The following is a 26,842-nucleotide window of genomic DNA, read 5'->3' on the forward strand; positions in this document are numbered from 1 at the left end:
GCTATACTCTGCCAGCGTTTCAACAAAAACAAAGAAAACAAAAAGGCCAAGCGGTTCCTCCCGGCACGAGAAAACAAACGCACCCTCTTCCCCCCCTTTTTTTGTATTTTATTTTGTCGCATTTTTGGTGACGTCCAAATTATCGACTTGTTCTCCCTCAACAACTCCCAGGGGCCGAGACTAGGCCTACTACTACTACTAACTATAACTAACTAACTATAACTACCAGGGAGACTTTCTCCCCCTCCTCCTCTCCCTTTTCCTTTGGTAGCCGTTAACGTTTAACCGTCAACGGTCCAATAATAAGCTTCTTCTAGGGCTTCGTGGCCTGTTTTCGGAGGCCGCCATGGACCGATGAAGCGCTTTATTCCGTGGAGGAGATACCTTAAAAAGTCTTGTTGGGTTGGGGTGGTGGTGGTGGGGGGACGGCCGGGGACGCTAGCCTAGCCCAGCTAGCCTAGCCCAGCTAGCCGTATAGCTAGCATTGAGCTATCTCTCCTTTAGCCGAGGAAGTGCTGTGGGAAGCCCGAGAGAAAACAAAATGACATCTCGGAGGTAAGAGAGAGAGAGAAATGCTTCTATTTGTTCCAAAAAAAGCTTTATACCATGTATATATATTATAACAACACAATATGACATAGGCTCTGTTTACACAATGCTATATACCCCGTCCAACTGTGTATATGGCCCCCATTTTTAATAGTTTTTTTTGTATTATATTTTGACACTTGCTTTGGCTATGTAAACCTATGTTTTCTCATGCCAATAAAGCTCCATTGAAGTGAGAGAGACCTGGAAAACAATGTGTGATCATCGTTATAACCCAGTGGTTTTCAACCCTTTTCATATCAAGGTCCACTATTTATTCGGCATCCGAGCCACGGACCACCATTTGATGAGACTAGCCTCTCAGACCCCAAAACTTCGAATATTTTTGTTATCGTTGGATAGGATTTTGTCCACAATTCTGCTGGTACCATGGGAGAGAACAGGCAAAAGTATGCAGATGTTGAACCATAATTTAACTCTTTAGAGGGTAAAATGAAACCAGATGGACCTGCAGGGGTCCATTCTTTAACTCTCAAGAGTTAAATAGCTTTAAGGGTCCATTTGGTTACCAACTAATTTAGCTGGGCCTGGGGACCACCTGGAACCCCCTCAAGGACCACTGGTGATTCCCCGACCACTGGTTGAGAACCATGTAGCATCAACGATGGCCCATATGCATGGATGGGTCGTTGATGCTACATAGGTTAGGTTGTAATGTGTTGATGGTTTCTGTTCAAACGTGCAAGAGAAGGCAATCCTGGGGAGATTTGCACAATAAGCACAGGGGGGGGGTCATCATTACTAACGAGTTACACGTCACCAAAGAGTCTTATGAAGGAAGCATAACCTTTTAACTGACTGGTAGTCTCTAATCTTGTTTCATTATACATGTGAAACTGATATCACCAATCATAAATGTGCAATTAATGCATCCATTCAGGCAGCCTATCCACAGCAGCAAAGCGAGGTGGTATAACGATGGTTAGATTTAACTGACCGCTTGCTGTGTGTTGACCAGTAACCCCCCGGTAACTGTCACTTAAAAGTCAGTGGTTCTCAAAGTAGATTCCAGGTACTCTCTAGAGCCCCTTTTCCACTGACATGGCCCAACACCACACCACCACTCCACACCGCCCACTTGTGCCAGGTTTTCCACTACAAGGACCTGTGTAGAGTGGTGTGAAAGCGGTACTAAACGTGGTACTAAAAAGTATCCATTCTAGTCTGAGCTAGGCCAAACAGGGCCAAACACCAGTTCATAATGTCTGATCAGTGATCACTCACTGACTTTTCATTTAGATCACCAGGATATAGTTGTAATACATGATAATAGATTCTGTTGTGGTATAACTACTATTATAATCTATTATAGTGTATTATAGGTATCATAGTAATACATTGATACTTTATAGTGCATTATAATCACAGTTATAATCCATTATAATGCATTTTAATTAGGATAGTTGTAATACAAATGTACATTGTATTATAATCACAGTTAAAAGGGTCATTTTGTTTCTTACCGATAGGGGTACTTTTGTGTAATGGAAAATGTAGATATTTTTATGTGGTGCGGTGTTGCTAAAGCTACAGTCGAAAGGGGTCTAGGTTCCTTTAAGGACCCTACAAGTCTGTAACTCTGACAGTGTACAAATGGAACTAAATGGACCCGTTGGGGTCCAGGTCCATTTGGCTCCATTTGTCAGAGTTAAGGGAAGACCTTGAGATGTAAAAGTTTGAGAACCACTGCACTGACTTCAGTTGTATGGATGCTCGTTGCAGATATTTGCATCTGGCTAGCCCTCGTCAAAGAAAAGGGAACACCCACTCGGGTTGTCCCTCTAGCCAGCTACAGACTCTGTCTCGAGAGAATGCCTAACACTACACTACACCACGTTACTTGCTCATTTACACTTGAATTGTTATTGTGCTATAAACTATAAACACTGAATAATCCTGAGTGTTATTTTAAGCAATTAGATGAATTAACAACTGAATTGAATGTGTAGTTACTGATCCTTAATTGAAGGACCCCCATATTAGTGTGATATGATTTTATTGATTTGTCTTGGTTGATTTAATTCTTTGCAAAAAAAAAAGTACAGTTCTATACAATAGTATGCTATAAAGGCCTAGAATTATTGAATGCTTTAACTATTGAAAAATAGCAGATATGTTTGAAAAAGTAGTGAAAATGTGTGCAAATCTTTGAATATATGTATTTTTAAAGCGAACATTTGTAACTAAAATTTTGCTTCTGGGTGGTCCCTGGAACTAGATATTTTGAGATGGGGGGCCGTGGCCAAATAAATATCATTTTGGGGGTCCTTCACATGAAAAGGTTTGAGAACCACTGACATGGTAGTCTCTCAAGAACAGACTAACTGAGCTCCAGTTGAAGTGAAAAGGACCTTTTCTTTGATGATGGCTGGCCAGATTGCTGACATAGAAACATAGGTTTTTCAAAAAACCTTAGAAGGATTCAAAAGACACTTATAGAATCGGGTCAAAATTATACACAATAATGTGTACTAAATGGGTTAAATGGAAGCACATGGATCCGTAAGGGGTCCATTTGGTTACATGTTTTCCTAACTATCAATCGTTTAGCCAGGTCCCCATGGAACACCCTCAAGGACGCCTGGGGGTATCCGGAAACACATTTTAAGAACCAGTGTTATAGTGCACTGTGCAGTGGTTCCCAACAGGGGTCCAGGGACCCTCCGGTTTCTTGGCCGGTGTCGAATGGACCCTTACAGCCAGGTCTGTAACTCTGAAAGTGTCCATTTGGTTCCATTTGTACAAATCTTTACGGGGGTCGTTGAAAGTTTGAACCACTGTTATCGTGTACTGTTGCTTAAAATGGGGCTCCATTTTTATTCGGAATCTGTCTTTATTGTCACATCTAAAGTTTACAGGTGCAAATCGTTGGGTGAAATTAATTTTCATGCCAGCTCCCTCCATTATTATGTGGTGTTCCAGGAAAGAAAGAAAAAATGGTTGGGTGCAGAGAGAGGGAGAGCTAAGATAAAATCTACATAATGTACAGACCATAAAAAGCAGGTGCAAAAGAGTGCCATCAACATCAGTAGGTCCCCATAGCAGCAGGTGTGTACGTGAGGTTAGACATAATGGTTTAAGAGGTAGAATAATGGCTAGGGATGGACAATTAATCGGTCGCCATGTCGGTATTGGCCGATGTTGGCCTTAAAAATGCAATATCGCTACAAAATAATATATATCAGTTTTGGCCAATATTTTATTCGATAATGATTTATGTTGAAAAGGTTTTTAAAAAATCCTGAAAAAGCCTTTTGTGATGATGAAGCCTGCAGAGTCTATCAGTGTTTTCTGGGCAAGCTTTGAAAAGGATCAAAAAAGTTGCAACATTTTAAATAAAAATACTACATCCGAGGCGAGCTGTTTATGTTTGGATATGGATATAGTTTTAATTTCGGGTCCATTTGGTTCCATTTGTACAATCAGAGTTATGGCGGTCCTTGAAATTAAAAGTTTGAGACCCACCGGTATTGTAATTACATAGCAGACGTGAAGTCTGCATACCAGCTGCTCTGACAGTGTGATAACACCGGTTCCGGAAACGGTTCCGGTTCCTCAAAGTTGGATCTGGTTCTTCCGGTTCCGGATACTTGGTGACAGGCTCTGTTCAACAGTCTGATGGTACCTGGGCGGAAGCTGTTCAGAAATCTGGTGCTCTTTCTTGCCTTTGATAACGGCGGCAGACGTCCTTGCCTGGCCGTGATAATGCATGTTATAATCAGGGTTCCCACGGTCATGAAATTCCTAGAAATATTTTGAAATTAGAAAAATATTTTTCCAGTACTGGAAAAGTTTTGGAATTGATCAAGGGTCCTGAAGGTCCTGGAAAAAAATTGCTATGCATTGTCTTTGGTTGTTGATTTTGTTAATACCTCTGAAATGACAAATTCAACATTGGCCAAATTGTCAAATATTAGAGGCAGAAATTGTGAAAATAGCAGATCTACATGCTCACAACGCGAACGCGAGGCGTTGTGAGCATGTAGATCGGCTATTTTCACAAGAAAACCGTGTTATACAAAATTCTTCTACTCTTTTGGGTAGAGGAATTGGGTTCAATATTCTGGGAAAGTTTTGGAAATGAATTGGTAAAAATGCGTGGGAACCCTGTATAATGCATAATGCATGCTATGCCATGCTAATAACGCATGATGTCCCATTATAGACCCACTGATTTTAACATGGTGTTGTTCCTCTGTCTGGTGTTAGGTGGTTCCATCCCAACATCACGGGCGTGGAAGCGGAGAACCTGTTGTTGACTCGCGGCGTGGATGGAAGCTTCTTGGCCAGGCCCAGTAAGAGTAACCCTGGGGACTTTACGCTATCTGTACGGTGAGTTTTTATAGTGTCTCTCTGTCTGGCCACAGCAGTAATACTTATTTCAAAGCCTATGCATATGGTCTGCTACTAATAATGTGTTTCTTTTTTTTTATTGTTACATCTTGTCTTGTGTACGTATTTTGTTCTGGTTCCTCAGACATAACATAGAATAGAATAGTCCCCACATTGTGTTTTTATATGCACATACATAGGTGAAATTCCCCATCCCATAACAACTAGAACAGGGGTCTTCAACGTTTTCAGGCCAAGGACCCCTTAGTTGAGCGAGCGGTGAAGCAGGGACCCCCACAATCTGTTCATAGATTCCATATAGTTTAATTGTTTGACAGCACAATCATCAGTGTATTTTGGATTCATGTCAATTTGTGTTTTCAGATATTTAACCACTTGAACCGTCAATACGTAATAAACTTGACCTTTCACTTAGTCTGCTTTTTCCCCCCTCTACACCAAAGCTATTAGTCAAAAATAGCCGATCTACAAGCTCACTAGGTTGTGACCTTGTAGATCCGCTATTTTTGGCTAAGGTTCTCAGAATATGGACACTAGGGTTCAAGTAGTTAATATAAAAAAAGGAGAGAAAAAAAACCCGTTTCTATCACACAAAGATTTGGGGGACCCCTGTAGTGACTCTGAGGACCCCCTAGGGGTCCCGGACCCCCTGTTGAAGACCCCTGATGTAAATAGTTGTTCTGTTCTTTTTTCTTTTGTTTTACAGGCGTAATGGAGCAGTCACACACATTAAGATCCAGAACACGGGAGACTACTATGATCTTTATGGTGGGGAGAAGTTCGCCACACTGGCTGAACTGGTCCAGTATTATATGGAGCACCATGGGCAACTCAAAGAGAAGAATGGAGACGTTATCGAGCTCAAGTATCCACTAAACTGTGCAGACCCCACTTCAGAGCGGTGAGCTATACAGTACATGTGGTTGCTAGCTTCCTCTGCTTGATTATATGGTTATGTATTCATTAAGCAGCATGGTGCCATATTTCTGGTAACTGCTTAAGAAACAATTTCACACGGTTCTGTCTTGAATAGGTTCCTCATTATCAACTTGAATCATGCTGATTCATTTTTAATAGCATGGCTGTGTAGGAAGCGAGCCATGTAGGTGTGTGTGTGTGTGGTTAATTTTGCGGACAGATGAGCGTCACATTTCTTGTGTGCGCTGCCAGTAGTACTAAGGAAGTAACTTTTTAATGATTTATATTGTCTTTATTTAACTTCATTTCTTAGCTCGGATTGTGCTAAAAACCTGGCCCATATTTGGAGTTGTAATACGGTATCATATGTAATAACTCAGTGGTTCCAAAGTGGTTCTCCTTGAAATTAAAAGGTTTGAGAACATGTAATAGCAGAGGAGAAGTCCACATACCAGCTCTGACAGTGACAGTGTGATCATCAATGTGAAATGTATAGATCTAGAACACAGATTTCATAGCTCTAGAACACATAGAATAAAAATTCATCGCTTCACTTCGAACCGAGGTTTGATTTTTTTTGGTCAAACTAGCAATGTCTTTAGACACATCGGATATTTCATAAAAAGTTAAAGCCGGTTGAAGCCGATTTTGTCACGTGTTTGGCCATACGTAGTAGAACTGCTGGAACAATATTACTATTTTGCTGTATGAATAATGAACCTTGATATGATAAGGGTTGAAAACCACCGCTGGTTCTCAAAGTGGATTCCAGGGACTCTGTGCGTTCCTTTTAGGAGGGTCTAAATTGACCTTTAACAAGTCTGCGACTCTGACCGTGTACACGTCCCGTCGGGGTCCATTTTGGTGTTTTGAGAAACACTGCTTCAAACACTGCTTCTAATCCATCACTAGATGGTTCCATGGGCACCTGTCGGGCAGGGAGGCCGAGAAGCTCCTGACGGAGAAAGGGAAGAACGGCAGCTTCCTGGTGAGAGAGAGCCAGAGCCACCCGGGGGACTTTGTCCTGTCCGTCCGCACCGGAGACGACAAGACGGACAGCAGTGACAACAAGCCCAAGGTCACCCACGTCATGATCCGATGCCAGGTGAGAACCTGCCCTCTTATGGGATGGGACGATATCAGTGTTACCAGATGGGAAATGTTGAATTATCGTACCGGAGGCTCAGAATTATCGTATTTGACATGAAACTATCGTACACGGCCAAAAAAGAGAAATCACTCGCGTAAAAACGTAATTTCACCAAAAAATGCGTCTTTAGTGTAAGAAACGACCTCGTTTAGACTCCTGCGTGACAAAAACGCATCAGATATGCTGTGTGGAGGCAGGCAACTTCTTGGAGCTTACACAAATAAAAGCCTGAAACTGGTCTGGAAAGATGCAACCAGTGTTTTTAATGCCTCCAAGTACAGATCTAGGGTCAGATTGACTGATTTCCTGGCTTATTTTGAGAAGCCAAACCAGATCCCAGATCAGCAACCAGGGAAAATAGTGAATTCACGCTCTTTTTGATGATATGCCGAAATTATCGTACATTTGGGCATTTTTGGAATTATTGATCGTACATCGTACAGAGGGTCAAATTATCGTACAAATACGATAATTATCGTACGTCTGGCAACACTGGACGATATGAACATTTTCATGTCACGATTATTGTGACCAAAGAAAATATCCCCAACATCCATTATCCTGGGGCGGAACGTTTGCCAAAAAATAGTAGATCTACAAGCTCACATCGCGTCGCGTTGTGAGCTTGTTTCAGAGCGCAACCAAACATATAATGACTTTTCTTTTAGTACTACTGGGTCTCTTCTCCACTAGTCCCTTGCTAGCATTTTAGTCCAGTTTTTATTTGTTGACATTTTCAATATATTTAGTCTTAGTTTTGGTCATCATAGCTTATCTTTTATTTTGTTTTTATTCCAGACATCTTTAGAAGTGACCCTTTTGGAATGTAATTTCTTTTATCAGTCATATAAAAAGAGAGGACATATACAGTACCATAATGCTCTCTTTAATGTTGTCTTTGTAAGATTTGCACTGTGACCTTTCTGTTATTTGTATATATTTTTTGCACATGATTGTATGAGACATCAGGGCTGCTCATACTGTCTCCGACCACAAACCTTTCGTCGGAAAGGTCCAGTTCAACTACAAAATTACGTCACTCGCAACTTCTGAAAAGCATTATGTGTTGTTGCTATTTAGCCTGACCTGAAGTATGACGTGGGTGGAGGGGAGAAGTTTGATTCCCTCACGGACTTGGTAGAACACTATAAGAAGAATCCCATGGTGGAGACCCTGGGCACTGTACTCCAGCTCAAACAGGTACATGTGCTTAATTCCACCAACATCCCTGCACACATTCATGCTGTATGGTTGCACCAATACCAATATTCAAGTTCAGGTCTATCAGCGCATATTAAATATAAAAATTACTCTTGATCGGGATGAGGGCATAAACAAGATTTTTTTTATAGAATCAAATAATTAAATGTGTTTACATGGCATCGGTGGGTTGCCTTTACTGCTGCCAAATAAGAGATTTTAGCCTGATATTGCCACAATACTCATATTGCTACAGTATATTGCCTCTACACAATTTGTGCAGATCTGCCATTCCTAAACCTGCCATTCCTACGCACTGCCATTCCTACGGGGGCAGTGACCACCTAAACCAAACCCTAACCTCAGTAGGAATGGCAGTGGGTAGGCAGGTTTAGGAATGGAGAACTGCTCCCATCTGACAGTCAAGCATCTGTACTAAGACAAAGTAAGGCCTCCTGATTCTAATAGCTTTACTGATTTCTCTCCTCAGCCTCTAAACACAACTCGGATTAATGCAGCAGAGATTGAAAGCCGAGTACGGGAGCTGAGTAAACTTGCAGAGGCCACAGACAAGGTCAAACAGGGCTTCTGGGAAGAGTTTGAGGTAAGATATTGGGCTTTTAAGACCTTCGTCTAATGGTTAGGTTTCCTACAGGATTTCTTGCCTTTTGACCACTGGAACCTGATAGACAAATGGATATTATAATTAAGTTATTCTTATAGTTACTAGTATCTCTAGCAAATAAATATAAAGAGGTTTATGGCCAATAAACCATTTTTGCCTCGTAGAAATGCTGATATAAATCAAGGCTTTTTAAATGCAAGAAAAGTGCCTTGGCGTCTTTCTATTTTGGAGACTTGAGGTCTTTTCATGCGGAGAGTGACACTGCGCCTGCGTACTCACTTGTATCAGCAAGATCGCACTGTTCTGCTCGTGAATAGACACGCTTCTATGCGTCACATGAAAAAAAGTTAAACAAAATGAAACTGGCAGGCATGTGTGTGAGACAAGTTCCACAGGAGTGTGCTCTCTTGTCTCTCCGCCTGTCTGAGCCTCACTACCTACCTGCTCGCCACGCATTGAAATATTGTTTTATTATATTTTTGCAATTTCTATTTTCTTGTATGATGTGTCTTTTGTTTTTCACCCAGACGTTGCAACAACAGGAATGCAAACTGCTCTACAGTCGCAAGGAGGGCCAGAGAGCTGAGAACAAAAACAAGAACAGATACAAGAACATCCTGCCTTGTAAGTAATCATGACGGTTCTTTCACTAAAACAGCATAGGGCCGGACAATATATATATATACGTTATGGGACTAGACTATCATCTGGGATTTTGGAGATGGTATTATTGTACTATTGCATAAGTGTCGTCTTTCCTGGTTTGAATCACTTTGGCCATATCTTATACTTTATAAATATCTACAAGCTCACAGTGCAACACACTGTGAGCTTGTAGATATTGTCGCTGTAGGGTGGAAACTGTCCAAAATGTCCAATACTGTTACTTTTCAAGATTCTTCAAATTCATACATTCGTAAAAGTAGACAATGTTTTGAGCTTGTAGATCAGCTATTTATGCCTACTGTCCTACTGTAGCTCATGCTATTGTAAAACATACAGCAACTATCAACTGAATGTCTGTACTGTGTACGTTTCTACCTCCAGTTGACCACACGCGGGTGGTACTAAACGACGGGGACCCAAACGAGCAGGGCGCTGACTACATCAACGCCAACATCATCATGGTCGTACCTACCATCATGGTAAACACACAGTACTTCATCCTTAAAGCTGGTTGCACACTGCTGCGTTTTTCGTTGCGAAATGCGTTTTTCAGGGCAAGGAGAGAGAGAGAGAGAGAGAGAGCAAGGGACCGAGTGGTGCGCGAAACGGGCGGCAGTGTGCAAACGTGACAGACATAACGTGAGGTTGATTTTTTATTTGCGTGCTCCGAAATTCACTCCGATATTCGGCCCGAAAAACGCAGCAGTATGCAACCACCTTAAATCAGTGGTTCTCATCCTTTTCAGGCCGCGACCCCCCAAATAATCATATTTTAACTGGGGAACCGGACCCTCTCACCCTGACGAGCACCAAGAGTTGAGGCATTACATTTTGTAATGCGTTGCGAGGCGTTGTGACTTGTGAGCATGTAGATTTTCACAATTTCTGCCTCTAATATTTGACAATTTGGCCAATGTTTCATTTGTCATTTTAGAGGTAATTAAAAGGTCCTTAAATTGTCACTTTAGAAATGTGCATATACGTACCCTCTCACTTAACTTTATGTTGGATTGTTTACTGTTGAGTGAGAAAACAATGTTGCACATTAAGTTAATCATCTGGGGACCCCCCAAAATAATATGGGGACCCCCTTGGGGGTCCCGACCCACAGGTTGAGAATCACTGCCATAGGGGAATACAGACAAATAAAATACTGTTGACAAATAAACGGTAGGAAAAAACACTCTCCTAATCTAACATGTTTCAAACGAGCCCTTCTCTACCGGCCGTTACAAAAGCACTGATGGCCGCGGTTGTTATTTTTCTGTTCTGAGTGAAAGAAAATACTATTGCAAAAAGAAATACAGGACATTCTTGGATTGCATCTACATTACTTTTACTCTTGAGCGTCTGAAATAAAAGGTAACATCAATAACATTTTGGTCACTTAGGGATTCTTGGTTTAATTCTGGGCACCCAGTGTGTTTTAACCCATTTAGGCCTAGAATTTTTGAAGGCCTAGAAAATCTTGAAAATGTGTGCAAATCTTTGAATATATGTATTTTCAAAGCAAACGTTTGTAACTCAAATATTGCGTCTGGTTGGTCCCTGGAACTAGATATTTTGAGATGGGGGTCCGTGGCCAAATACATATCATTTTAGGGGTCCTTCACATGAAAATGTTTGAAAACCACTGACATAGCAGTCTCTCAAGAACAGACTAACTGAGCTCCAGTTGAGTGAAAAGGACCTTTTTCTTTGACGATGGCTGGCCAGCTTGCTGACATAGAAACGTGTCAAAAAATCTTAGAAGGATTCAAAAGACACTTATAGAATCGGGTCAAAATTCTAATTTTCACGATTTTGTGAGCTTGTATATCTGCTATTTTTCAATAGTTAAAGCATAAAATAATGATACACAATAATGTGTACCCGTTCTAAATTGTCGTGTGTGTGTGTGTGTGTGTGTGTGTGTGTGTGTGTGTGTGCAGCCGGAGCTGGAGTCTAAATGCAACAGCAGCCCCAAGATGAAGAAGTCGTACATCGCCACGCAGGGCTGCCTGCAGAACACCATCAGTGACTTCTGGAGGATGGTGTTCCAGGAGAACTCCAGGGTCATCGTCATGACAACCAAGGAGGTGGAGCGAGGAAAGGTGACCAAAGCCAGGGATTGTTGTGGTTAGGGATTGGACGATAAGCGATACCGATATTATCGTTTATCGCGATAGAAAACACTCACAATAATCGTATCGTGCAAAATTTAATTTATCGCGATATTGTCCTCCATCGTGCACTGGGATCAATTCACCTTTTATTTGCCGAGCTGCATATCCGGTACCACTTAAACCCTCTATAATTGGTAAAAGGTACTTGTAATATACGTACATGAGTCTTTTTTTCTTTTTTTTCACTCTATCAATTGTTTTGCAAAAAAGGAAACGGGAAGTTGAATGTGACAAACGGTACCAACGGTTGGTTTCTGTGTCCCCAACCAGAGCAAATGTGTGAAGTACTGGCCAGACATGTCGGCTCTGAAGGAGTACGGGGCCATGCGTGTCCGCAACGTCAGAGAGACGGCTGCACACGACTACATCTTAAGAGAACTTAAATTGTCCAAGGTTGGACAGGTAAGTACAGTAGGGCTATCAGGACAACAACATTTAAAGTTGACGTATAGTTAGTTAATTGTCATACCATACAAAATCATACAATTGTTTTTGTCGTTGAGCACTGGAGCAACAAAAAATATGTTTGGCTTTTAGGCATTGAAGTTACACAGGGCACTTATGACTAATTAGCTAAATATACAAAGCAATGACTGGCATATTACAAAAAAAGCTTTACTTTACTTTAAAAGACATTCATAGTGGAAATACCTACAGATGAGCGTGTTAACGACTGAGCTACCCGGACATTGGTTCCCCTGAAGTTCTGATGTCACTTGTTCATCCCCTGGGTCACAGAACATTGGGTCATCTTAGAATTGTCTCATATAAGAATTGTGGTCCAAAAATAAACAAATTGTACCTGTGCTATTTGTCGGGGAGGTGGCTCTGTATCGTTTACGATAGTCAGTCACTCATATAGTCAGTCTGTTTCTGCTGAAAATTAAGTCATTAATTCAGTGGAGGTAACATTAGCACGTTCTCGCCGTCAGTTGAGTCATACCGCCGGGATAATTTTGGTTACTTTTGGAGCACAGTTATTCAATGCCGAGCTAAACAAGTCTATGGGAATTCAGAATTGTTGGGGGGGAGGGGAACATGACCCAGGTACATTACAACACAATTCTGTGTTACGCCCCTTGTGAACAACATCGTTGGTATTAGGACTGTCACAACGATGACATTTTACATGACGATTAATTGTCACTCAAATAATTGCGATTAACGATTTAATTGTTTTTGTCGTTGACAATTACATTTCTGTTTGGCTTGTCGGCTTTGAAGTTGCACATGGTAGATATGACGCATAACCTAAATATACTAGAAATTACTGACATATTTGACAACTTTATACTTTAAAAACAACATTGATTGTGGAAATAGCCGATCTACAAGCTCACAACGCGATTCCGATCTACAAGCTCACAACGCATCGCGTTATGAGCTTGTGGAACGGCTATTTCCCCCCTTTTTTCTAAATGCAATTTTTCAACATGGAAATGATTATGTCAAATGATTGCTATTAGACGATTATGTCATAATTGTGACAGACCTAGTTGGTATGTTAACATTTCTACCACTTTTTGTGGTCACATGTTCAGATACTGGATTCTGATTGGCTTAAAACAGTGGTAAATCAGTCAACAACCTTGAGTTGGCTCATGGACCCCGCCCACTGTTGTGTTGCTGTTGATTGTAACTAAATAACCTTGCAAGTTACAACTGTGTTTTCTTTCATTTATATGGTAGAAGTGGTAGAAAAGCAATATACCATTTGAGGGTCGTGGGTTGTTGGCTGATTTACCACTGTTTCAGGGTGGTTTGGCACTCGGCTCCACCTCGTGCCACAACCCTGGAACAGTGGTAAATCAGCCAACAACCCACTCCCTCTCATGGTAAATAGGGCTGTCACGATATGACATTTTACATGACGATTAATTGTCACTCAAATAATTGCGATTAACGATTTAATTGTGTATTTGTCGTTGACAATTACATTTCTGTATGGCTTTTAGGCTTTGAAGTTGCACCTGGTAATTATGACACATAACTTAAACATACAAAGAATTTACTGACATATTTTACAACTTTATACTTAAAGGAGCTATAGTCAACTTTTTCTTGAAAAACGGATGCTAAAATAAAAATAATGTTTCGAAAATATTTTATAAAAAAATAAGCTCCATATATGTGTTTCTATTCAAAAATTACCACAAAAAGCATAAAATAATGATAAAATAATCATTTTGGCCATTGTCAGACCGACACTTTGTTTACATTTTAGTCTATAAATTAGGATGTAAACAAAGTGTCGGCCCTACAATGAAAAACTTGACTATAGCTCCTTTAAAAAAGAACATTGATAGTGGAAATAGCCGATCTACAAGCTCACAACGCGTCGCGATGCGACGCGTTGTGAGCTTGTAGATCTGCTATTTCCTCTATTTTTTACTTTAAAAATATGTATATGAACATTTTTCAACACAGAAACGATTATGACGATTATGAAAAATAATCGCGATTATGTAAAATAATTGCGATTAGACGATTATGTAATAATCGTGACGGCCCTAATGGTAAATGGCTTAACATTTCAGGGGAACACGGAGCGCACGGTGTGGCAGTACCACTTCAGGGCGTGGCCCGACCACGGAGTGCCAACCGACCCCGGCGGCGTGCTGGACTTCTTAGAAGAGGTCAACCTTAAACAGGAGGGCATATTGGAAGCTGGTCCCATAGCAGTACATTGCAGGTACATATAGATATGTATATAGGCATATATATTTGTGGCCAATTGTATAGAAAACTATTTGAATAATAGAATCGCCCCCATATACTGTATATCTAAATGTCACAATTACAATTGTAACCATGGGGTGGCACTGTTGCTGTGCTCTAAGCTACCTTCCTTTCCACTTAAACCACAGCGCTTAAAATCCAAGTCATGTCCACACTCTTTTCAGTTAATAAATGCCCATAAAGAGCACACCATTTATGTCTATCTGATATAGATTTGTTTTATTGTTTTTAGCGCTGGAATTGGACGAACAGGAACTTTTATAGTGATTGACATCCTCATTGATGTGATCAGAGAGAAAGGTACGTCTTTATGCTGCACACACACCTACATACGTACCTGTCTATCTTTAATTTCCTGACAATGTTTTTTTTATTTTTAATCTCCTGCCCCCTGTCCAGGAGTGGACTGTGACATCGACGTGCCCAAGACCATCCAGATGGTGCGGTCCCAGCGCTCTGGCATGGTGCAGACCGAGGCTCAGTACAGGTTCATCTACATGGCCGTGCAGCACTACATAGAGACGTTACAGAGACGCATCGAGGAGGAGCAGGTTGGTTAGGATGCTCAGCATTACATAGAGACGTTACAGAGACGCATCGAGGAGGAGCAGGTTGGTTAGGGTGCTCAGCACTACATAGAGACGTTACAGAGACGCATTGAGGAGGAGCAGGTTGGTTAGGGTGCTCAGCACTACATAGAGACGTTACAGAGACGCATTGAGGAGGAGCAGGTTGGTTAGGGTGCTCAGCACTACATAGAGACGTTACAGAGACGCATCGAGGAGGAGCAGGTTGGTTAGGGTGCTCAGCACTACATAGAGACGTTACAGAGACGCATCGAGGAGGAGCAGGTTGGTTAGGGTGCTCAGCACTACATAGAGACGTTACAGAGACGCATCGAGGAGGAGCAGGTTGGTTAGGGTGCTCAGCACTACATAGAGACGTTACAGAGACGCATTGAGGAGGAGCAGGTTGGTTAGGGTGCTCAGCACTACATAGAGACGTTACAGAGACGTATCGAGGAGGAGCAGGTTGGTTAGGGTGCTCGGCACTACATAGAGACGTTACAGAGACGCATCGAGGAGGAGCAGGTTGGTTAGGGTGCTCAGCACTACATAGAGACGTTACAGAGACGCATCGAGGAGGAGCAGGTTGGTTAGGGTGCTCAGCACTACATAGAGACGTTACAGAGACGCATTGAGGAGGAGCAGGTTGGTTAGGGTGCTCAGCACTACATAGAGACGTTACAGAGATGCATCGAGGAGGAGCAGGTTGGTTAGGGTGCTCAGCACTACATAGAGACGTTACAGAGACGCATCGAGGAGGAGCAGGTTGGTTAGGGTGCTCAGCACTACATAGAGACGTTACAGAGACGCATTGAGGAGGAGCAGGTTGGTTAGGGTGCTCAGCACTACATAGAGACGTTACAGAGACGCATTGAGGAGGAGCAGGTTGGTTAGGGTGCTCAGCACTACATAGAGACGTTACAGAGACGCATTGAGGAGGAGCAGGTTGGTTAGGGTGCTCAGCACTACATAGAGACGTTACAGAGACGCATCGAGGAGGAGCAGGTTGGTTAGGGTGCTCAGCACTACATAGAGACGTTACAGAGATGCATCGAGGAGGAGCAGGTTGGTTAGGGTGCTCAGCACTACATAGAGACGTTACAGAGACGCATTGAGGAGGAGCAGGTTGGTTAGGGTGCTCAGCACTACATAGAGACGTTACAGAGACGCATCGAGGAGGAGCAGGTTGGTTAGGGTGCTCAGCACTACATAGAGACGTTACAGAGATGCATCGAGGAGGAGCAGGTTGGTTAGGGTGCGCAGCACTACATAGAGACGTTACAGAGACGCATTGAGGAGGAGCAGGTTGGTTAGGGTGCTCAGCACTACATAGAGACGTTACAGAGATGCATCGAGGAGGAGCAGGTTGGTTAGGGTGCTCAGCACTACATAGAGACGTTACAGAGATGCATCGAGGAGGAGCAGGTTGGTTAGGGTGCTCAGCACTACATAGAGACGTTACAGAGATGCATCCCCCCCATTCCGACACTAACCCTATACCTAACCCTCCCGCCACTCAGACGATTAGAAGTCAATGTCGGAATGGCAGCATGTCGGAATGGAGAGCGGCCCCAGAGGAGGGGCAGCTCATTTGGGGTGAAAGCTTGTTTCTTTTTCTGCAGAAGAAGAATTGAACCCTATGGAGAAGTGAGTTTCCTAGTAACTGAGGATTAATATAATAAGATTAATTAATAAAGACCAAAGAATTGAGATCTCCGTCTATGGCACAAAAGTGCCTACTATTGAAAAAATTGAGATCTCCTCCTTTGGGAAGAAATTAGTTAAATAACGCTTGAGAATGTGTGAAAACAGTTCTAGGAGCTAGCTCACATGCTGGGTTCAAACTAACAGTTGCTATACCACAGGCTACTAGTGGTAGGGAAAAGACGTTCATTTCAGTGAACAAACGATTTTGTTCATGTTCACGGAAATGATTCGTTCACCGCTCAGTAGCGCTATTGTCTAGTGGAAAAACCACTATCGCAGGAGCGGTATTATCACGTTGGGCGTACAGCCCTTCCTCCCGTCCTGTGTACGGGGGAGGGGGATCCTCAACTAGTTGAGAATCACTGTTCCAAAGAGATGTCGATGTAAAACGCTGCAACTGTGCCATCGTGACACTTTTATGTTTTCCTTGGCCACGTCTCAACTTTTTTTCTCTTTTCTGCCAACAGAAAAGTAAGATCAAAGGACGCGAATACACCAACATAAAATACTCTTTGTCTGACTTAACTGGAGGAGAACAGAGCCCTCTGCCCCCCTGCACCCCCATCCCCACGCCAACCTGCACAGAGTGAGTACTGTCAAAGATTGTTATGCCTGGAACGTTTTAACCACTTATTTTATACTTTGACTATTGAAAAATAGCAGATATACAAGTTCACAGCGAGCGCCGCGCTGCGAGCTTGTAGAACTGCTATTTTTGAAAAATAGTGAAGATTTGTGCAAATCTTTGAATATAAACTCAGCACAAAAAAAAGGAAACTTGACTTCGGTCCATTATATCTCCCCTTTAATAATACCAATTTGTTTTGTGTCTTATATCATTTCTATCGTTGATTCGTCACCTTTACAATGAGGTACAGCTTGTAAGCATCGGGCATTCGAGGCATGAGCTACATGTTTGAGAATGGTGCGTCTTGTGACGACTGCGTTCAATATTTAGTTCAGTGAACGAGGGGCTAAAGAATGGTTTAGAAGCTGTGTACACAATCACATTCACTCTTCCATTGGAAATAAGAGACCAATATGCTTCCGACCTCCTAAAATGGCGTCCACCTACTTCAAGTTGTAACGGGAAGTAAACCGAAGATCGCATGTCTTGCTATTTCTGTCTTGGTATAGGGTATCCACAACTTTCCCACCTCCCGTCGTGCATTGCGCAGAAGTTGTGCGTCAGTTTCCGGCGTTTCTGCGACGCAACGTGAGCTTGTATGTCTGCTGTGCTCCGGAAGTGTCCATCAGATAATGCTACAGTAAATTCTCACGGAAACAGGTGGATATACATCAAAGGCCAGATGGCCAAGAATTGGCGCGACATGTCGCCCTGAGGCGTCTTACTAGTAATAACTATAAGCGGACATGGCATCGCTGGTTCTGATGTCAAAAGGAGTATGTGTTGGTCTTTAATTTTGTATCCACCTGTTTCCGCGAGACTTTACTGTAGCATTATTTGCGGGACACTTCCGGTTAACAGCAGACATACAAGCTCACGTCGCGTCGCAGATGCAACCGTTGTGAGCTTGTAGATCACTCTCGGCTGCGGCGCCGGAAGCTGCCTGCACATTCTGCGCAATGCACGATGGGATGTTGGAAGGTTGTGGATACTTTTCTGCGCCCATCCTAAGAAATAATTTCATGCATGTACTGTGTATGTATATATATATATTTTTTTTTTTAATATATTTTTTTTAGATATTTCTTTGGACATTTTTATGCCTTTATTGATAGTACAGACAGTAGTTAGACAGGAAAACAGGGAGAGAGAGACAGGGAGTGACGCGCAGCAAAGGCCGTCGGGATCGAGATTCGATCCCGCGACCGGCTGTCAGGCATCGGAGCCTATGTGGTATGCGCCTGGACCGCTAGGCCATGGACCACTAGGCCAGACCCCTTCCTGCACGTATTAATTTGTGTGTGTGTGTGTGTGTGTGTGTGTGTGTGTGTGTGTGCGTGCGTGCGTGTATACAGGATGAGAGACGACAGCTCTAGAGTATACGAGAACGTGGGACTGATGCAACAGCAGAAGAGCTACAGATGAGATTCAGCCTTCCAGTCCAGTGCTCAGTTCCAGGTAAACACAAAGACATTAGTGTGAGCCGTTGGAACAGGAGACCATCACCCTGGGACACAAACTAAAAAAGGAATACAAAATAAACCATTACGCCTTACGTTTAACAAAATATATATATTGGTGTTAAAAGCCTGTTGCGACCGCATGGCCTTGCTGAATGCAACCCTAGGCCTAGTTCGAACCCATGACCATCCACACTAAAGGCGGGTGCTCTAACCACTACACTGAAAATATCTTTCAGTGTTGTTTTGTCGTTTTTTTCTTTTGTTGTGTGTGATATTTACTCACCGGACATTGTTTAACTATTGAATGCTTTAATTATTGAATGCTTTAACCAGTGAAAAATAGCAGGTATACAATCTCACAGCGCGGCACCGAGTGCCGCGCTGCGAGCTTGTAGATCTGCTATTTTTGAAAAAGTCGTGAAAATGTGTGCAAATCTTTGAATACATTTTCAAAGCGAACGTTTGTAACTCAAATTTTGCTTCTGGGTCGTCCCTAGAACTAAATATTTTGAAATATCATTTAGACACTTATAGAATCGGGTCAAAATTCTAATTTTCACGATTTTTCAAAACAGATCTACAATATATATCTGCTATTTTTCAATAGTTAAAGCATACAATAATGATACACATTACACAATAATTTGTACACGTTCTAAATGGGTTAAGATACGATGTGTTCATTCTTTAATTGCGTTGATTGGAACAGCTCTTTGTCTCTTTCTTGTAGGAACCCGATACCTGATAAAAAAAAAAAAACAATTGCCAGCTACACCTTGACGCCTGAGACTCGACCATGGCGATGAACATGGAACAATAGATGAGAGAGAGAGAGAGAGACCAGACAACAGATAATGGAGGACTTAAACTTCTTACTTCTTGCTCCTTCTACATGAACATTTGCCCTCTAGTTTTATTCTAAAAACCACTGTGATTTTCAGAAGAGCCTTTTGAGAAGCCTAACATGTTTAAACCCATACTAAAAAAAAAAAAACTCAAGTGTGGGTTCAGCCTGTCTATAAAAATAAAAAAAAACTCAACCCCACAAGGGCTGCAAATAGGAAGCGCTCTCCTGAGAAGGAAAATTCAAGCTAACTTTTTGTTTCATCTCTCTTTTTCTTTTGTATGTGTTTTGTGTTTATTAACCAAAGGAAAAATTACGTAGATCGTCTTTTTCGTTTTTTGAAAGTAATCAAGATCGTCGGGGATCTCCTCGGAGCCGAGAGAGAGAGAGGCCAGTGCCAAAATCACAAATGGTTTCGTCCAGTCTCTCAGCCAATTAACCTTTTCCCCCCACACCAAGCCTTCTAAAGAATGGGAGACGAGACTCGGCTTGCAGAGAAATCGAGGGGTTAATCTCTCAGTGAAAGTCAAAGTCTTAGGATTCATTGTGTTATTTAGTGTATTGTTACTGGATAAAGAATTATTGGCTTTGTTGTGTATTTCTGTATCTGCAGGTAATTTCTAATCCACTGACGCAAAGACATGAATTCCTTTTTTTCTTTTTTTCTTTTTTTTACCAGACGAACTGCCTTGAAGAGAAACTAACCCATTCAGGCTATTTGGGAGAATGAATTGAGGTTGTTTTTTTTTTTTTTTCTTCTTCTTTTTTTTCCTTTCATGTGGGGTTAACTTTGTGGCTTTTGGGGGGGATATATGTATCTATTAGTTTACCATTCCTAAGCTCAAGCCTAATGTCCTTAAAGCCTGATTTATACTTAGTTGCGCACCATTGTCTAGGCGCCGATAATAGCCGATCGACAAGCTCGCAACGCCTCGCGCCGTGACACGTTGTGGGCTTGTAGATCTTTGGTGGCGAGACGCGACGTAACTCGCGTAATTCAGGCGTAAACTCTGCACTTCCTCAGCAGTAGAAGCGGCTCCGATCCGAGCCTCGATGCACCTGATCAACATCGTCGCTGTCAGGCAGAAACCACCACGCATCTCCGTATTTAATCTTTTTATGTATGTTTGTTTTTTGCCATAAATTAATGCTGAGTTTGTAGAATGACTTTTCTCTCTATTTTCTAAGATTTCCGCCTATAATGCCATGCCCAAAAAAGAGGAACGCCACGTTGAAAGTGGCCAAATCTCTCTGTGGGTTTCTTTCTTTCTTTTTTTTCCCCTTCTTTTTTATGAATAATTATGTCAAAGTATTAACAAGAGCTTGTGACTAAATACAAACTTCATTAGATCCTTTGGAATACTTTTTTTGTTTTTCTCCATTTACTGAACAGTAATGGTTTTGGACTTAAACGATTTCCACCCGACGACAACAACATGTAACTAGCCATGGCAGCAAGAAATATTGGTTTTCTTCTGCTCTGCTTTTTGGCTTAAAGGGGAAGACCACCCATTTTCAATATTGAACTCTGTCATTAATATACCCTTCTGTGTTGCCTAGAACTGAAGGATTGATTTTGGGGGTTGTATTGTAAAGTACAATGTGTGATGTCATCAAGTTGTACCCCAAAATCAATCCTCCATTTCTAGGCAACACAGAAGAGGGGGAACTTTTTTTTTTTTTTCCACACAACTCCTCTAATAGGTATATTAATGACATAGTTCAATGTTGAAAATGGGTGGTCTTCCCCTTTAATGTACTGATTAAGTACGTAAGTAAGGTTCTCAAAGTGGGGTCCATGAGGGGGTTCTTAATGTAGTGTTGGTTTCGTTGTGAGCTTGTAGATCAGCTATTTACAGCATGTGACCAAGTGTAAAATCAGCCAATTACGATGCCATCAAGGTCCGCCAAAATACTTTTTTCTTTTTTTGGACAAAATCGACTGTAGATTTAGTCGGCGGAAATCTTATGGTATATAGTCGACTAAAACGAGACTAAAAGTAAAACATTTCAGATGCCTAAAATATTACTAAAACTAAACGGAATTGTATTCAAATAAAGCTAAATCAAGATTTGCTGTCAAAATTAACACTATTCTAAATGGACCCTTGCAGTTTTTGTTCACTCAGAGATTTGGGGGTCCTTGAAAATAATAATAAAGTTTGAGAACCAGTGTTCTAGGGGGTGATGTTTTAAACATTTCATCCCATCTAGTCCTGCACTTGTATGTAAAAGGTTACTAAGGTGACCTATGAAAGTTTCGGGGGGAGACTTTGTTGTGTATAGCAGACCTTGGGGCTTTTTCCAACCACAGCTGCCAAAAGATATCATTTTAGAGTTTTATTTTTTATTTTTATTGCATAATGTTTTTTCTTGCTTGTTCTTTTTGAGTACAAATGCCTATTTTAAGTACCTTTGCCTATTGTGAGTACCACATGTAATTAATTTCACTGTCAATGTTTAAAACAAAATACATTTCTCACGCATTTCTGAGCTTTGACAATAGTAAATATGAATTGTGCTGTTATAGAGACCATAGGCCATATGAAACTTGGCTGGGCTCAAGTTTGCCCTTTCAAGCTTTTCATATACTGTAAACACACACGCACATACATTAACACTTGCACACACCAGTTTCGACCTTAACCATTCCATTGGATATAAGTATGTTTTTTGTCGCCTTTGGATTTTTCCCCCCCCGCTCACACTTAGCCAAGTGGTTCTCAACCTTTGGTTCACGAGGGTATTGCAAGTGGCCTCTCCCAAACTATTTTGGTTATGGTACTGTATGTTTTCTTTAATAGTTCATATTCGTCACTGTATATTGAGGGCTTGGGGCGCAAAGGGCTTAAGTGACATTTTCATTTTTTTCCACAGGACAGTTTTCATTGATGGTAATAACTAAACTAAACTAAATAACCAGAAACAATGTTTTAAAAAGTATATTTTAAAAGACATTCATTGAAGCCTAATGTGTATTAAAGTATCGATTGCTTAAACATATTGTTTTTAATTAAATAATAACAACCATTGGAAAACTGTCCTGTCACTTACATCCTTTGCGCTCCAAGCCCTCTGTATTAAAATACGTTAAAACCTTGAAAGATTTTAAAAGCTGTAGCACAATCGAGTGGTTGGTCATTAGAATATTAAACGTGCTCTGACCACCTAACACAGCAGCCAATAGGTGGTTGGGCTGAGATTTACAAGTGGGCCCCCTATCCAGAAAAGATTGAGAACTGCGGCATTAAGCCATAGTCTTCTGATTGCCATACTAAATGAAGTGCTCATTATCAAACCACACTGCAAGTATGGTATTTTCTGGAAGGATGATGGACGCTGATTATTGCTTGTGTGCGTTCTTGTAGGCAGTGAGATTCTTAACCCTCGTAATGTCAAAGTCCTGACTTGATCTGCTCTATCTCTCAAATGCTCACTGTCTTTTGCCTTGAGAAACTGCAATCTTTAAATGAAATGAACCAGTTCTAACCAGTAACCATACACAGAGTTCATCGGTGTTAATTTATGCATTTGTAACGGAACAGACCTGTACTGGCCATGTTGTATACTCTCTGCGTTAAATTAACACTGACTGTGTGTGTGTGTGTGTGAGTTGAGAATGAAGCACCTCTTCTCTGCCTTTTGAGGGCAGTTGACCTCAAACACTGACCCCGGAATCGAACCGCCTTGTCTAGATCCACTGCAATACGCCTCACTAGCGGACAGGGACATGCTGGGCCCCTGATTCAGCCCGGGAAAAAGAGTTGGAGAGGCCCTCATTGCGCGCTTTAGAGAGAGATGTCTCTCTATAGCGCTGCTGCTACTCAAAGATTTGCCATTTCAGATCATGACAAGTGACAAGCCATTTATCTACAAGCACACAACACCTCGCACCGCGAGGCGTTGTGTGCTTGTAGATCTGCTGTTTTCACTACTTTTGTGCAACAGCCTTGTATGATGAAGCAGGGCTTTGCTTTGTGAAAAAATGTATACATTTGAAACTTGGAGATACAAGGTTTCTGCCCGACAGTGACGATTTACTTTGTTCGCCGCCCAGCCCCCAAAATGGAACGAAGGACATTTTATTTTAATTTTTTTCCTAATGGCCAGCCTGGACCGGCCGGGAATGAACCGGCCGTTCGGGAGTTGTCCCGCTTTTCCCAATGGCCAGCACGTCCCTGCTAGCGGAGCAGACAGGATCCGACTTCCATTCCCTGGTTTTTACTTTGAGAAATAGCCAGCAAAGCGCCCAACATTGTGAGCTCGTAGACTGGCTAATATTCAGCATGCGTAAAAGTTTTGAGAGTTACTGTTGGGTGTACTTGGCTCTGTGTGAGGGGAGTTCTCTGTCGATGCCTGGTTGTGTCAGCGAGTGTGTGGTGGTTCTCAACCTTTTCAGGCCGTGACTCCCCAAATAATCCTATTTGAACTGGGACCCCCCCCCCACACACACACACACACTGATAGTAAGTACTTGGAATGTAGGAGTTGTTACATTTTCTGTTCCACACATAAATATTGTGAAAATAGCAGGTCTTCAAGCTCACAACGCCTCACTTTCATAAAAAAAGAAATACTTAAATAGTCTTTTCACTTGACATCTGGGGATCCCACCCAGGGGTCCCGACCCACAGGTTGAGTACCAACTGTTTTAGATGAGGTGTGTTTACTCTGATGGGTTCAGAACATCCATTGACTGAGGTTTAAAGGATAACCTTTTTTTTTTTTTACAACAAGGGTTCACAATTTTTGCGATTATAACAATTTAGATTTCAGTGGGTGGGGAGGCATGCGTACAAGTGGCTAATTATGTCTCTTTAGACACAAGCCGGCGATTTCTTTATTTCTATTTACTGTAACACTGCTCGCCCCCATAAGTCACATCTGCCCACGAAAGAGTGTGGTGCATCTTGGGAATGGGCTTATTGTGTCTAAAAAGACATATTTAGCCACTTGTACGCATGCCCCCGCCCACTGAAATCAAAACGATAGAAAGCAGTAAATGAAAACATTTTAACACTCTTCGTTTCTCTAATTACAATCTAAAATATGAACCCTTGTTGTAAAAAAAAAAAAAAAAAAAAAATAAGTTGTCCTTTAAGATCCTCTGCAGTGTGTTTGGACTGTATATGCAGTATTACCCTGTGTGTGTGTGTGTGTGTGTGTGTGTGTGTGTGTGTGTGTGTGTGTGTGTGTGTGTGTGTGTGTGTGTGTGTGTGTGTGTGTGTGTGTGTGTGTGTGTGTGTGTGTGTGTGTGTGTGTGTGTGTGTGTGTGTGTGTGTGTGTGTGTGTGTGTGTGTGTGTGTGTGTGTGTGTGTGTGTGTGTGTGTGTGCGTGTGCGCACGCACACTTGTATAAGGTCCAATGGAGTGCTTGTGAGCGATCATGAGGATGTTTGAAAAAGAAATAACTGCTTCGGTGCATCACCCATCTATTGTTCTTCTTGGATACTTTGACAGCCTTTATTCTAGTTTTAAACCTTTTTTTTTTTTGTATTATTTCCAGAGGCCATGAAACCGCTTTCTCTCCTACCCCCCACCCCCTTTTTGTTTATTGTGTAAACAATTTAGATGCGTAGATGGTGCCTTCTATGCATATGCCTATACGTGTATGTGATAGCTATTTTCTTGAGGGGAAAAAAGAAACAGTGCTCATTAAGTTTCGACCACCGTTCAAGGACGTAGAACCCATAACACTTAACCACTTGGAGACCGTAGCGTCCCTATTCTGGGGGGAACATTCTACGAAATTATTTTGTGTAACCCATAAGACTTAGGGTCAACTAAATATAGTGGGCCCACGAGGATGCGGTCAACTTCGTATAGGGTTTAAGTGGTTAAATGTGAATTCTGTCATCCTGAACAAAAGGAAAAACCGTGATTGCAAACAACTATATTTTTAACATGTATATTGTACATGAATACCTTGTAGAGGAGAATGTACTCACTAAACATATCTACTTACCAATAAGATATACTGTATGTATATTCCTATGGGTCTTTCTCCATCACACTAAGGAGAAGGACCTGGTTCAAAAAGCTTAAAAAGGTTTATTGTATTGTATGACTTTCAATGCAGGTAAACATGTTAACTTCCTCAATAACAATAAATGGCTCACTCATGCCTCCTTGTATTGTTTCCTTTTGTGATTTATGGACTTGGGTTTTGTCTTAAAAGACCTTTTTGTTTTAATTTTTTTCTCTCCAAAGAGGATAAATGTTGATTTCCATTATAAGATGGTCTCTATATACAATACAGTAGTAGGTGCAGAGAATAGCATATTGGCTATTTATTTTCCGGTCAAACATTTTTGGACATTTGGGTCAGAATCAATGGGGGTAAATTTAGGGTCAAGGGTCAAGTACATTTTAGCCCCATTGATTCTGACTCTGAGTTTGTGTCCCCATCGAGCGCCTTGTATTTGGTTCCCCATCCAGGGCCATGCATTTGGTTCCCCATCCAGAATCAATGGGGGTACATTTACAATAAATCAAATTGTTGTCTTATAATGCAACGAATACAACAAAAAATATCATTGAACTCAAGTCTCCATGGCATGAGAAATCAATAGAAAAAAAGTCATTTTGGGTTGAACTACTCCTTTAATAAGTTTGACATTCTGCTCTCCTCAATGAACACAATCCCATGAATCTAAATGTTTTAGAATAAATGAAGGGGGTTCTGTCACTCTCTCCTTCTCCCCTCTCTCTTCCAAGTGTCCACTGTCCTCTTTCTGCGTCTCTCTCTGTCTCACATTCTTTGTCAAGACAAGCAAGCCATGAACATAATAGGCTATAATAGACATCTGCAGTTATACTACATCACTGTCATTATAATCAGTGATGGAAAAAAACACCTCCAAAGTTGGATTTAGGTGGTCTAAAGGACAGTTTGAGAATCAAGAGGTTTAGTCTGAAGCCCTTTTTAATATTTTTCAGTGGTTCAATATTTGTAAAACCCACATAGAGGTTGTTCAGTGTTACATAAATCAATTTAAAAATCACTACAGATTCCCTCTAGACATTGTGATCTTGTAGATGAGGCTATTTTGGGCCAATATGGATGCTGGGGTTCAAGTGATTACAACAATTGTATATAGCTACAGTAAGATTTTATCTATTTTGAAGTCCCTAAAAAATACACTAGACCACCCAACCAACTAATTAAGTTGCTTGACTTGCTTTTGAAGGTAACATTGATGCCACAAGA

The 26,842-nt window shown here is 41.5% G+C and overlaps 1 protein-coding gene across 1 annotated transcript; it reads left to right on the plus strand.

Annotated features, from left to right (window-relative positions):
- The first annotated feature begins 399 nt into the window (after positions 1-399).
- On the plus strand, positions 400-22,126 carry ptpn11a (protein tyrosine phosphatase non-receptor type 11a). The gene is made up of 16 exons (XM_080743817.1): positions 400-555; positions 4,819-4,941; positions 5,669-5,863; positions 6,793-6,985; positions 8,111-8,230; positions 8,721-8,834; positions 9,383-9,479; positions 9,903-10,000; positions 11,453-11,614; positions 11,957-12,088; positions 14,224-14,378; positions 14,658-14,725; positions 14,825-14,976; positions 17,166-17,284; positions 18,682-18,784; positions 19,520-22,126. The coding sequence occupies exons 1-15, from the start codon at positions 542-544 to the stop codon at positions 18,749-18,751; spliced, it is 1,812 nt and encodes a 603-aa protein (XP_080599943.1). The 5' UTR covers positions 400-541; the 3' UTR covers positions 18,752-18,784; positions 19,520-22,126.
- Positions 22,127-26,842: the final 4,716 nt, after the last annotated feature.

The sequence above is a fragment of the Nannobrachium achirus genome (genome assembly GCF_963921795.1).
Source record: "Nannobrachium achirus genome assembly, chromosome: 15".
Lineage (NCBI taxonomy): Eukaryota > Metazoa > Chordata > Actinopteri > Myctophiformes > Myctophidae > Nannobrachium > Nannobrachium achirus.